The sequence below is a fragment of the Drosophila ananassae genome, chromosome XR, assembly GCF_017639315.1.
Source record: "Drosophila ananassae strain 14024-0371.13 chromosome XR, ASM1763931v2, whole genome shotgun sequence".
Lineage (NCBI taxonomy): Eukaryota > Metazoa > Arthropoda > Insecta > Diptera > Drosophilidae > Drosophila > Drosophila ananassae.
In genome coordinates this window covers 13,534,845-13,549,935 of record NC_057932.1, presented here as the reverse complement: position 1 = coordinate 13,549,935, position 15,091 = coordinate 13,534,845, and the positions used below count along the sequence as shown (strand labels likewise).

The window sequence follows — 15,091 nt, the reverse complement described above, 5'->3', positions numbered from 1 at the left end:
GGATGTATATTTTAGGAGTTGTGCTGAAGAATGTGCTGAATCGACTCAATTGGCCAAAGGCATGATTTATCGCACTTTCAACTCCGACTGTGCGACTGCCAAATGCAATGTGAAGCAAGGACTGGGAGTGGGACCTCCGTTCCAAATCCTGCATGATAATCTGGATAATCTACTTGCTGGCCACAAGCTAAAAATATTTAAACAAACTTTATCTGTGTCGAGAGGGAAGCCATGTATGTATCTCCGTCTATATTCCCATCGACTGGCCTTTTAAATGATGAATTAATTGGTGGAATGCCTTACTCGGACACTGTTTGCCATTTAATTGAAGACAAAATTGATTGAAATCATTATTGATTTATTGGCGACTTGCTGTGTGGTCTAAAATATTCAATGCATTACAATGTTTACATTAACAGTCTCAATGTCTTTCTAATCTAATTAAATTTTAAGGCAAGTCGAAGAATGAATAATATTTATACAAAAAAATAAATTCATAATTTATCATAATAATTTTCTAAAAATTATACGAAAAAATTGTATATGGAAATTATTTGCAAATATGTAGTATTTTCGTCACCAATTTTTTTACATTTGTTTTAAGTGCGCTCGCCATGAATGTTTTTTTTCTGTTAGAAAGTTTTTCTTAAAAGAAACAATAACTTTCGAATTGTTTAACCCTGACTATATGGCGGTTCGTCACCTATATGGACTGCCGCCCGCAGCGATCTTAATATCAGCTTAATGGCTTTCAGATTTCTTAAAGTGTTTTACAACTTAGACTTTTCCTAGATTCTGCCTTCATTCAATTGTTGATTCTCGCCTCCAAAAATATTTGCAAAAATAAGCAAAGAAAAGTAAGCAAAATGAAAAACAGCGGACCTATCTGTGAAATCTGAGAGAAAACCACTCGGCAACGGACAAAGTGCAAATTCTGAGGGAAAAGCCAAAGTGTTGAGGGTGCCTAGTACTACTGTAGTACAGTGCACACCCACCACACACACACACAGAGACACTAAACAGTACACACACTCCATGCAACATCCGGCTGCAAATGTAGTTGCTGCTTCGGTGACTGCGGCTTGTTTGTCAATCTGTTGGAGAGGCCAAGATGTTTTCCAGCATTGTGCCAATCCCAATGAACTTGTCGTCCAATGAACACTCCAGTTTCCTCCAGGCCCCCTCCTCTTCTTGGCCACCTTAGCCCCTAAAGCCCTAGTACTTTGTTTGCGAACTTTGGCCCCCGACTTTTGGTGTCGTGGGTCAACTCTCGTTGTTTCTGGATGTGTTTTGGCTTTCTTCGAGGCATTTCTGCCGGCATTTGGCCAAAGCCACAGCCACTGCCAAAGCCAAAGTCAATTAACCCCTCAACAGATCTAAATCCCTTCCCATTCCCACTCCCACTCCCAGTCCCCCTCGAACTCATTTCAATTTTCATTTCTTTTGCACGCATTTTTCCTTCGGGCTCTCGTCAATCTTGGTCTTGTATTTGTGTTTTTTCGGTTCACATCCTGGGGCTTCTTTTTTGGGCCAAAAGTCCGGGGAAAAGTTTAAATCACACACATCGACAAGGCGAGGATTTTCCAAAGCAAATTTATGGCTAAGGACATTGGCAAAAGCTAAGCAGGGGTATGAATTTTGGTAAAAGGAACGGCGGGTGGGTGCTTTATTTTATGGGTGGCAAGGTAGAAACACACACAGGACACGGAATTCGGGATTCGGGATACGGGATACAGGATCCTGCGATGCGATAGGATACAAAGATGCCAATCTGCATGGGAATGGCAGTTGAGACCCCTTTGCACTGAGAGAAAAACAGAGTAAGCTAGTGAAGAGCCAAGTCAATGGACAGAATATTTACAAATTTTATAAATAAATCTAGTGAAAAAATTTTAAATTTCAAAAAAGACGAAAAGTTCATATCTTAGTTGGTTCGTATATTCATAAATTATAAAGCGTTGTGTTGATCTAAAATAAAGCAAACTACTGTCTAAGCTTCAAACGATTTAAGTTAAAATAGTAATACTAATCTATTTATATTTTCCCACCCTAAGTTCTTAGTAAAAGCAATATAATTATACTTAAACAGCAAATTTGTTTCAAGAAGATTTTAGCAAAGAAAGAACGACCTAAAATGACTAAAACTGTTTCCACTCCACATTTCCGCACTGTGTAGTGTGACACCTTCTTCTGGGCCGTTTTTTATGGCCTCGCACTTGGACAGGCCCACAAATCCAGTGGCAAAGCACCAATGATAGGTGATAATGGCAAATTTCTGGGTCCTGAGACACCGAAACTTAAATGACAAAATGGCAAAAGTGGAAACGGAAGCGGAAACCGAAGTGTGTCTTAAAGTCAAGTTTTTTTTTTGGCCAAAACAAATGAGAGCCTTGAGCCAAAAAAGGCGAAAATGCCTGCAAATGACTGTCGGCTGGCATTGAAATTAGCATTTTTACAAATCGCCTTGGGACTACGTTGAACTACTGCCAATAGAATTCCATTTCCCCCGACTTTTCCGGCTTTTCTTTAGCTTTTTTTTGCCTTCCAGAAATTCAATTTAAATTTCTCGGCCTTTCCTTTTTGGCCAAAACAAATGTCACGCAATTAATTGTGTCGTGATTTTTGTTTCACACTTTTTTGTTTTAATTTTTCTTATTGTTTTTGTTTTGAAAAGGGTTCTTCTTTAATTGACAAACTTTAAGTGACAAAATTAGCCAAGGGGTTGGGATTTCGAGATCTGTTTAATATAATTAGAGGTCAGGTAGAGCGCAAAAAGAATTTGTCTTTGGTTTTAATTTAAAAGATAAATTTGTTTGGATCAAATTTGTATTTCTTTTGACTTCTTCTCACAAATTGTTTAGGTTTGAATAATATTTAACAAAATTAGTAATAGTTCTTCTAATTTATAGCTTAAACCTTCAGACTCAAGTAAGATTATAATAAAAAGTTAATAAAAAAAATTCGGAGGAAACTGTTTGAAATTTATATATTTTCTGCAACATAAGATTTTTATGGACAAAAAATATAAACTGTATAGGTAATTATTTTTTTACTTATTCTTTTAATTAAACTATGATTTAACCATTTATTCTGATCCACCTAATAGAAGCATTGATTATAATTCTTAAAATAATATTTATATTATATAAAAATAAATAAAACATTATTTCTTTGAAATATATATGATTGAAAATATTATTCAACAAAAAGAACATTATGTAGTATTGTTGATACATAGCTTCTTAGAACATATAGTTTTATACGACCAATTAAGTGATGAAAATAGGCACCTTTTTTGAGCTCTAATTTAACATTTATGTTTTTATTAATTCATGAACTTAAAATATAAAAAACTTGTTCTATAATCTCTTTAAGCTATAACATTAAATTGAAATTTTAAAATGTAGTAGTATTACAGTGGGTTTAACATGCAAACCATTTTCTTTTGAATATTCTTCTTTTTACGTTTATTGCGAGTTCCATTTAAAGTTCTCCTTAATCCTTAATCTTCTTTAGTATCTGGGCTTTTCGGCTGCATTTTCCGATTTTATTCCTTGGGCGTCACATATAATTAATTACGAATTACGCGTGCATTTTTTTGCTAGCCCAGAAGTAACTTTTGCCTCCCCGGGAAAAGTTGAGGGATTTTCCAAGCTAACTCCGTCTGCGGTTTTTCTTTTTTTCTCCCCTGACCGCAGGCGTTAAAAGCCGAAGAACCGCCGGCGATGACGACGATGGCAAAAAAATGTGATGTTTACATATAGATCTCCCATAAAGGTAGTTAAAAATTAAAATAAAAATAAATTTTCAGCCCATACGGCCGTACAAAGTGTGCATAAAAATGTTGTTGCTATCAATTAAGTCGCTGGACAAGTCAGGACACAAAAAACAACAAAATTGCCATTAAAGTAGGGAGTACAGCCTCGCCCACTCAACGCCTATATTGTGGTTTTAGGATACATTCTGTTTGTGTGCTTGTATTCGCATCGGTATTTGTGCAGCGAGTCCTTTTTGCTTGGCAATTAATTTGCATATCATTGATATGCACACACAGTAACATTCTGGCTTTATATTTGCTTAGGATTATTATCGGTTATTAATGTTGCTGTAATTGAAAATTATTTTCACTTTTATGTTTATCACTATCAGCTGCCATTACAAATGTTTTCCCCGCTTTTCCGATTCCGATCCCGATTGCGATTCCGATTCCGAGTCGGAGAGTCCGGCTTTCCCCCCGAGGGTCCTGGATGCATTATTATCATCGCTTGGGAATTATTGTTTGCTGTGATTTAAGTGCTTTAAATATGCACATCTGCATGTATTTAATATTTATGCCATCGGGGGAGGCCCAGGGCGGCGGGAGGAGGGAGTAGGGACAGGACCTGGGGGGAGGACACGTTCATGCATAATTATCAACTTTATGGGAATAGTTTTCGGCGCCACAGTCCAAGTTCCAGGGGTTTAACACCAAAAATTGTAAATGCCAAATATGCCAAAAGTGCCAAACGGGTACAATGTTTTGCTTTTCATTTAAATTTTCCGTGGGCGATTCAAACTTAATTGATATTTCCGTACAGTTTCAATTAATTTTAATGATATTTAATAATGAAATACATAAATAACAATATTTTACAAAATTTTATTCCACCAATGACTTTGTTTTTCTAATTACAATCAATTGCTTAAAAATTAACTCATATCACAAATATTACTATTTTCGAGGTGCTTTTTAGGCAGAAAATATATTAGAAATCATTTCTTTACAAAATGTTATATTACCTCATCATGTAACTTCAAATGATTCAAATTCAAATACGTTTTCCTTCTTTTTTTTTATTTAATAAAGAAAAAACTAATATTTTAATGAAGCTTATTTAACTATTTTAAGCCTTTAACAGTCTTTAATTTCTGGGTGGATAAAATTAATTCATTTTATCCTATGGCCAAACTTTATTTAATATTTAAAAATGCTTTCAATTCCTTTCTCAGTCTTCATTTCTTTCTCATTTTTTTTTAATTTAAAGACCACAAAAGTTTCTTTAAATGAATTGTATTAAAACAAATAATGAATTATATTAAGTTCAAAATATAAATAATACATAATATATAAAAAATCATAATTTTGTATTACTCTTGCATTTTTAAAATGGGAGATTTAAATATTTATCGTCATGAGGTGTCGGATAGCGGATGGTTGGGAAAAAATATAAAATTTTTAAGCTAACGTAAAGTATTACGGTACTATTTATTTGGGTCGTGAATAAAAAATATTGGGTCTTGAAGCTTCTTGAGTGTTTAAAAGGAAATATTATTTCTTGGTCTTTATAAAACTTTCCCTTAATTTATGAAACTTTACACTCCCAAAAAGGACAATTCTGGCAATAATCCACTTAAGTTTTTCGTTTCTTTTCTAAATATGTAGTTTTGTACCTCGTAGATGACTTGTAAAGTTTCTATTTTTATATTATTCAGCCTATCACAGCATTGATTTGGAAATTAGTTGCATTTAGTGTCCATTAAATGGAATAGTCTCGTGGCGATTTTCCGGCAATTTCCCCAACTCTGCGGGCGGGCTGGGAAAGCCGAAAGCCCCAGGCAAATCAAAATTAATGATTCGATTTAACCGCAGCTTTCGCCATCGGCTGGGGAATAAAAACAAAAGGCCAACTGTTTTTAGAACGAATCGCAAACAATGAAGCAAATGGGAATGCCCTCGATGTAAATATTTAATGTGTAATGCGAGGAAGGAAAGTATTTGGTGATTGTCGCGCCGACGTGAACAATTTGGCACTTCATTTTTTACAATTATCAGACACCGGGCAGACAATCAAACCGACAATCGCTGCCGGCCAGGAAAAGGTGGAAAAACCGAGCGGAAAATGGCAAAATGGCCCCAAACGTGGGGAAGGTGAAAACATAATTTTACGCAATTAAAATGAGGCGAATTATATGTTTGCACGATTGACTGAATCGAGACAGTGCGTTGCAACAGAATGAAATCCTTTTTCTCACAAATATTTTATTTCTATAATTTTGATTCATTAAATGTTTATTTCACAAAATTTGAATTTCAAAATTCTTAGAATAACAAATACACTTAATTGCAAATATTTTTGTTTGTATTTTATGACAAGTTTTATTTAAATAGAAGTTAAGAATTAAGTTTCCTGATTGTTAAGATTTATTCATACTTCGTCAATATAATTTTATTTGAGATTATTTATCAAAATCACAAAAGTTTCACACACAAATCATAAAAGTAGTGTTTTAAATTTTATTTTAATTAATAAATAAAAAATGTATTTATTTTTTCAAGACCAAAATACATAACGATGTGTACCAATGATGGATATAATGATATGTACGTAATCCAATGAAACTCAAAAATGTTTATAGAATTTTAAAAAATCTTGCTGCTTTAATGTCATACATAAAATTCATTGAAAATTAGTTTGAAATAAGCTTACTGAATGCCATTTTGTAAAGATACAATTGAGAACTTTTTATTCAATTTTATTTAAATTGTTTATAAACTTATATTCTGACACAAAATCAACAATAATTTAAAATAACATAATTTTTATGGAATTTTTTTATGGAATAAAATTATTTTTAATTTTATTTAAAATAAATTTATGTTACTTTTTAAGAATATCCATAAAATAAATAAAAATTATTAAATTATTGCAAAAAACGAATGGCAAAAAAACTAAAATCCTGCCACGAACTGTATCTTCTGACTTTAAACAGATTTTCGTATCAAAAGAATCGGCTCTGGTGGATGTGAGTATGCGAGTAAGTGAATATGTGAATAAATGAATATGCGAGCTGGGATGAGTGAGTCGGTAAGTGAGTCAATTAAATCGCCATTGAATGGCCAGTGTTCGGTGTTCAGTTTTCAGTTTTCCGATTGCCTGTTGTCTTTGGCTTTGCTTGTATGGGCTTTTATTTATTTATTTGTTTGCATGTTATTTATACGTTTTAATGCCAAATGGCAATTGCAATTGGCAGTGCCACTGGATGTGAGCGGCACTAGCTGTGGCAGTGCCAGTGGCAATGGCAGTGGCAACAATGCAATGCCACGGCCAGTGTGCAAAAATGTGCGAAATGGTAGCCATGACAGTGCATTAAGCAGTCTCCAACAGCTAACGGGACATCAGATGCCGTTATTAATCGCCTACCGTCCCCCCACTATCGACCACCAATTGCCGACCACCCATTGCCGCTTTTCACTTCTCCGGACTTAATACACTCGCATTACGCCGTAACAATTTCCAAGTCGGTTTGCCGTTCAATTGCCCGCCGGAATGTTTCCGGCTCCGACATGACGACGCTTCACAACACTGGTTACCGGACCGGAGATAAGTTCCCGTTATCTCCATTAAGCCCTCTTCAAACGGATTCGATCAAAAGTCGGGAAGCCCTACAGCACTACTTTTCACTTTTACAAAGGCAATTTCTGATTCTCCGTATTCATTGCGAGTCAAAAATTCTTTAATTTTCATAAATAAATAAAATAGTATTTGAATTTAAATGTAATATTTAAATTTACCTTGCGCTTTAGTGAAAAAAAATAATATTTATTGGGGAACTTTAGGTATAAATTAATGCAATATGAAAATCTTATTGTGATTACTTTTGTCACTGTGTCTTTTATGTATCATTTGTATAATTTTAATTCTTTTTTAAATTCTAAGACTTCATCGATCCGCAAAAAGCCTTTCATTCACCGTTTTGGAACAATTTTCAATTTAAATGATACTTTAATGCTCGGAACAATTTTTAATTTCAATAATACTTTAATGCTCTTTTAAGAATTAAAAAATATGCGAATATTTGTATATATACTTTTCACATTATTTAATACCAAGACACGTTTTAAAACAGTATAATAAAGACAAAAGTTATATTATGATATGCAAATTTTCAGGATAGGCTTTTTTTAAATAGATGGATTTTTATTATAAATAAAAATATAAAAGAGAATACTTTTTATTTTTATTTTTATACATTTTTTAAAACGTTCAATTATTAAGAAAATTATTTATTTTTTGTTTGCATTTAAACTTTCTGCACTTTTCCACAATTCTTCTCGCTATCAAAGCGAGAAGGTTTTTTTTTTCGTTAAAATTGTAACTAATATTATGTTTTAAATTTTTTTTTTTTTAATTTCAAACCCCTAGTGTTTTTAAAATCAAAATAATTTTACATGAATTTGGCTTTAAATATACCAAATAAAAGGTTGATTTTATTTTTTCAGTTTTCTTTTTCTCCATAGAATTCATCCTTTTCAAATCAAAAGTTGACGGAATTCAAAAATTCACTTGAAAAATCACAATTTTAAAAGAAAAAATTATTAAAACAATGATTTTTCCTTTTGTAGCTAAAAGCAAATTTCTCTAAAATTTTCCACAAATCTAACACATTTACGTGTTTTTTTTTGAGTTTATGGACTTTTTGATCGTTTACCTTCCAGGAGGGAAACCGTTATCAGCAGAAGGATCAGCATTTTGCCATTCCGATCGACCTGACAGCGCTGCAAGAGTTGTGAAAACCGTTTCGCTGTGATTCGCATTTGGAAAACTCAAAAATTCCGCACCGACATTTGCGATCAGATCACGCGAACAAAACGATTTCACTTCACTTGTTTCCAGTTAAAAAAATTTCCAAAAAAAATGGTTTATGTTTTAGGGTTTTGTCACAACTATTTGTATATTAATTCTCGTAATTTTAAATACAAATTTTGCTTTTTTTAAGCGACGGCACATAGGCAGCGCAGTTACAGTGACGCTGGCAGAGCTCGCGAACCCGTTCGAATTGAAATTTACCGTTATTCAACCAGCCGACAGCGCCGCAGTTGATCAACTGAAAATGAAACCGTTAGAGTACCGACCGCAGCCTCCGAAGAAAGGGGCACGAGGCCCGAGAGACACGACCGGAAAAGACCGAAGCGGAAAGCCAAAGGAAAAACGAAAACCCAACGAAGGCCGAGCCGGTGACGAAGTTGGCCGAAGGAGCTTCGTACCCGCCGGCCGTTGGATGCCGTCGAAACGAGATGAAAAGCCGAACGGCGTGGTAACGAATGCTCGTTGCCAATTGTCGAAGTGGATGTTCGAATCGAACGGCATCCACCATGTGCCGAATGCCGTCCACACGCTGGCCACGTGGTGGAACGCATTGTTCGGTGGTCCTGGCGGGGCGCTCTCCGTCCGGCGCAGGCGTACTGTTCGTCGGAGGAGGAGTGTCGTCGGCACACATCTGACAAATGGTACGACAATTGCTACAAGCTGTGGTGGCGACTCCCCGGGCCTCGACTCCAAAAGCCTCCAGTGGAGTGGCGTGGAGGTGGTTACCTTTACGTACGTATTCCGCACCGTGTTGGCCGTTAAGGCAGGCTCGCTGGTTCCTTTCTTGTCCTGGCCATGGGTTCAGGTTCATCACATGCTCCAGTGTCTGAGGTCGGAGGGTTACTTATTTTTGTGGGCTCTCTGGCAGGGCATCTCATGGTAAGCTCTAGACATTGGCAAGCGAAGAAGGTAAAATGGTTTCACATTTTATATGACTCCATTAAAACCTACGAATTTCGACGATTTGAAGTAGTGTTTTGAGAAATATACTTCTATTTTCCGTTTATTTTTTATCAGAGTCACAAAAAGGCCTACCAAGTTGGCTCAGAATTTTCCAAAGCTGCACTATTTAAAGAAGAGAAGGTAGTATCTTTGCTAAGAAAACTTTAACTTTAAAAATTAAGCAACTTTAGTAGTTCATTTGTCACCTAACATATAGTTCCAATATTATAGCCTATACTATTACGGCCAATATAACTACTTTATTTATATGAAAAACCTATATTTTTAAAACGGACTCTAGTTTTTGAAGAATCAGGGGTTTAAAGAAAAATTAAATGTTAATATCGACTCCGAAATCATTTTTAATTAGGAATACTTTGAGTTAAAGTGTAATTCACTCTGGAAGTTTATCCAAAAGTTTTCAAACTTCAATATCCTTTTTTTAATTTAACACTTATAATAATATATTTAATATTATAAATATAAATAATAATATAAATAATAAATAATAATTAATTATAGGCATTTATAAGAAATTTTAGTATAATTAACCCGAAAAGACTTATTTATACTAAAAACAAAATATTTAAACACGAGGCGATAATTCTTATGTATTTTATATAAAATTTAACCTGTTAAATAACTTAATATTAATAACTTAATAACCTGTTAAATACAAGCACCATATTTAAAAGAAAAAATTATTAAACATATCTTACGATCTTCATCAACAAAATTCTACATTGCCAATGAATATTAAGAAATGAAGATGAAACCTTTTTTAAATTATCATTAAAATCTATTCAACTTTTGAGCATCTAAACATGTTATATTTAAAAAAATTTATTTTATTTTTTGACCAACTTTGTATTGAAAGCCCTTTTTTTTCTCATATGCCGATGGACCTTGGTGGTTTTTGAACCAAACTCCGAACGAGAAGTTCCACCCACTTCCACCCCAGGCCCAGAAACCATTTCCCATTTGGCATTTTCCGTCATAAGGAGAAACTTTTGGAGCGAAAAAAAGTTTTGAATTGCATTCTGAATCCTGAATTGTGAATTCTGAGCTCTGTCAGATAAGCAGGCGAAATGGCGAAATCCCAATTGACATAATTTTCAATATTTCAATGTCGATGTGGAAACTGCTCTGTGAATTTAATTGAACTTTAAGTGTCAGTTTTTGAGGGGGACTCCAGCGACTCCTAGGGACTCCAAGGACTTGAGGGATCCGTGGATTCCTCGCTGCTGTGACAGGAGCAAAAGTCAGCCTGTCAAACCTGCCACAAAGTGGCTTAATTATCCAATAGACGTTAGACATTAGACCTTAGACATTAGGTTTTTGGCTGGGACGTTCTTCGCATTTAACTTGTCAGCGGATGCCAGTCATATTAAATGGCTCCTGCGCCCCCAGCTCCTCTTGGTAGGTCCGTCCTTTTTAAGTTTTGCGGCATCTTCAACTTTTCCGCTAAATAACTCAATTACTTGCTCCGAAATGCCAGGCCTGGCATAATTATGCAATTATGCAATTTTTACCACACCACACAGATCCTTCTTTTTTTCCCAAAATGAATTGCAGCTGCTATCCAGAAATTTGGAGAAATTCGTAGAAATTCGCAGAATTTCTTGCAGCAACAAATCAAAGTGCGATTCTTTGAATGCGACGACGAAAACTTTTTGGCAATTATCCGCAGAGCAAAAAATAAAGAAAAATTCAAAGTGAAGAAGGGAAATTTTATTAATCATTTGAAAGTTAGTTAGCAGCTGAAAGATATTTTTGTATAAATGCCCAACTAAACCCCTAAATGAATAATCTAGTTTTCCATTCAATTTCCCTTGAATATTTTGGCAAATCATCTTTAATTTTATTTTGAGGATTATTAGCGCCTCTGAATATATAGGCACTCTCGCACACACATATGCCCTCACTAGCACATATGGTTAACTAATCCGACGTTCATCCTTAACCCTCTCCCACCTTAACACCCCCTCCCACATACCTCTTGAATTCTCCTCCGAAAACTTCTGGGACAACGAAGAAACCAAAACCAAAACTTTTGTTTCCAAAACTCGTGTTCCAAGTCCCCCCTCGAAAAACAAAAGGCAAATTTCAAGAGGGGACTCTCCCCAGGTTTTGAATTTGAAAAAGTCCCTGCTCTAGTCCTGTCCTCTTCTGGCTGACACCTGCTGGAGCTGTAATAAGTATCTCGATTCAACAAAAACAAGTTCTAATACCCTGGATTTTGTTTCTGGATTTTTTTGGTGACATTTTAAAATTTTTGTTTTTTGTTTACTAACAATATGAGTAGGAATTTTTGTTAAATACTGTTGAGAATTATAGAGACCAATGAAAAAAAGTTTTATATATAAGTTATATAAGTATATACGTTGAAAACTACTATTAAACCTTATTTGAATCACGATAAGTAAAGAAATAAATTGAAAGAAATACGTTTAGATTTAATTTCTGTTTAGAAATAAGTTCAAATGTAGCATTTTGCATTTGTATATGCCATGTCTAGCAATATAATTTGTGAAATTTTATTTTTAATAGTCTTCCGTACTATTTTGCGGAACTCTGAGCTTTATACAAGCAAGAAATAAAACATAAAATAAAAATTTAAATTATATTTGTAAAATTAATTGTTATAAATATTTTGTAAAAATATTTCTTTTTAAACAGATTTTTACTTTTTTCTTAGTTAAGCAATGGAATAATTAATCGCTCCAAAATATTCATTTTTATTTGCAAATAATTCCTTTAATAATTAATTAATTTTTTGATTCATAAATAATATTATTATTATTAAATTGTTAATATTATATTTATTACATTATTAAAATAAAAAACATTTTAAAACATAAACTACTAAAATTGGGTATTCCCTAGTCCCAAAAATATAGCTGAAAACAAACGCCGCTTGTTCTTTCGTTTTGAGGTGTTAAAGTGGGCGAATTTTGGAGGCCAAGCTGCCAAGGACTTGAGGGGTGGCGAGTGGATGTGGAGGGGGCGCGGCAGGAAGCAGCTGCATGTGCCGCGTACGTGTGCGACAAAAACAACAATGCCGAACAAGTGACAACTGTGCGAGCGAGTGTGCGTTTGTAAGGGGCTTGGGCGGGTGTGTTTGTGCATTTCTGTGTAAATCGCACATTTCAATTTGCATGTGTTAGCGACAAACTTTTGATAAGTGTTACTCACATTACACGCCGAAATAGGGGGATGGCGGGAGGGGCAAAAGAAAGAGGGAGGGGTGAGACAAGGGAGAGACAAGGACACGGATCCTGTGACACACGCACAAGACATTGAAACTTATTGTCAAACACGAACAGGAACCATCATTTCCCCCTCAACAGCACCGCACTCCTCCCAGGACTCCTAACATATGCAAATTTGGGTGCACACACCCACATACTCACACTCACTCACACTAAATATTTTTCAGACCCTACGTGCTCACTTGGCCAATTTTGAACACCTCGCAACCGAAATCGATGGCTAATAAAATGGCACACGGCGCGTTTATTATTGAAAACAAAATTCTCAACTATCTGGGAAATTGATTTTACAAAAGCCAGTAAATAAGTAAGTAAACTAAAAGTTCTGAAGTAATGGAAGCTATAGCAGGGATTATTTATTTTCATAAAATAAATCACTTATTTTTCATACATGCAAAGTTTACAAATAATTAAGAATAATAAAAGTTACTAAGTAGCTTCTATTACCTAGGTACAACCGGGCGTATGATATATTTTTAAATACAAACAATCCATTACTCGCCAAATTTATAGAACTAAACTAAATGATCTCCAATTTTATTTTACCTTTAATAAACTTCCCATTTGATTGGATTTTTCCACATACCATAAGAAATTTGAATACAATTCAATATATTAAGTATACGACATGTTGTCTTTTTGAAGGCACAAATAACTAATTATTCATTTATTTTTTGTCACGAACTAGGTTAATATTTATTTATCTTTTATAGAATTTTTGGTGTTTCTTTACTTTGATTATTCCCTGAAAAAAATCCCTGAATGCCCTGAAGAAAATCAATATGTTTCTGGCCAAATGGGTTACTCGAATAGTCACCTTTTGAGGTCACCTGCTTACTCATTTTTTTACTTTTTTATTCTTCTCAAAACCCTAAAAAAGGATTCGGTTTTCGCGCTCTTCCTGTTTTCGTTGGGCGTTGATGAGTCCTATAACTCCGAGTTATCTGACACTCATATTCCCAGCTTCCCCATTTTCCCACGTTAACTGTCGCCTTTAGCGCCGCCTGTTGACTAACAGCTGAAAAGTGGCAGATACCAAAGGACACAGCCCCTTCCCCCATCGCACCCTTGTGTGCGAGTGTCCTTACAGAATTATGAACATATCCTGTGAATTGAGGAGCGCCATCAGGGCAGACAAAAGGCAAAACAAATTGAGAGCAACGCTCTTTCTTATTTATTGTGTGGAGAGGAGTGTATTTTAGCTTACATGTTGTTTTCTTTTTTTTACAGTAAAAAAATTAAATCACGTATGTATTTATATTTTAAGATATAAGTAATGTGAAATAGTTTTCAATAAACATTTAAAATTCTTAAAAATCTTTTTTTTGTAGGCAGTAAGACAAATATCTGAAAGTTTTATACATTTTTTAATTACAAAAGTTTATACCATACATATTCATAAACATTAAAAAAAATATTGTAAGAATTCATTATTATTGAAAATTCAGTAATCCTTTTCCATTTCTATGATTTTGTTAAACTTATTTCAAATAATTACTTTTTTAAATTATGTTTTTTATTTTAACTTTTAAAATGGCTTCAGATCAGAGAACTGCACGAATCACATTTTTTTTGTTCATACTCGAGTAATGATAGGTTACTCTGATTGATTTTAAAATTTGATTCATGTGAACAGAGCGATCCATACGAAGTTCAGATATTTTCAAGAACGGAAAATTTTAAATTTTTTACATATTTATTTCTAAATATATACAATAATTATTAAAAATATTTATTTTTATTGTAATGTTAGTAAAAAATATTAAAAAACTAATTTATAATCTATATTATTTTAAAACATTAAAAATATGCTTTCCTGTCTTCCTATAAATAAATTTTTTAGTCGAAAAGCTTAATTTTTTTCTAACTGACATCACTAAATATCGTTCTTTTCGCTGCAACATGAAAATCTGTTGCACCCTACACCCCACTTTTCCTATACGTCGATGTGTGTGTAGAAGTCGTGAATACGTGTATATGGAATGTATATATATATAGAAGCCGTGTTATCTCTCGGCTGTGCGTCATTTCACAAGAAGAAGAAAGAGCAGAAGACCGCAACAAAACAAAATCTGACAATAAGTGTGAAAATTGCGGCCCCCTCGCCATTTCCCATTCGCCACCCTTTCGTGTCATGCAAACTAAAAGAAAAATGTTTAAATATTTCCTGTTTTTTATTGTGGTTACAGTCGCTACACTCCTTTCTCCCGTACCCCACTTTCCTCAGAATCAGAATCAGAAGCTGCACAA

The 15,091-nt window shown here is 34.3% G+C and overlaps 1 protein-coding gene across 1 annotated transcript in view; it reads right to left on the bottom strand.

The window, feature by feature from the left end:
* The window catches only part of LOC6504974 (lachesin), a 28,731-nt gene extending 20,126 nt beyond the window's left edge, over window positions 1-8,605 (bottom strand). Inside the window, exon 1 of the mRNA XM_001965670.4 lies at window positions 8,470-8,605. Coding sequence (XP_001965706.2) covers window positions 8,470-8,575 — 106 coding nt within the window. The 5' untranslated portion in view covers window positions 8,576-8,605. The remainder of the gene's footprint in view (window positions 1-8,469) is intronic.
* Window positions 8,606-15,091: the final 6,486 nt, after the last annotated feature.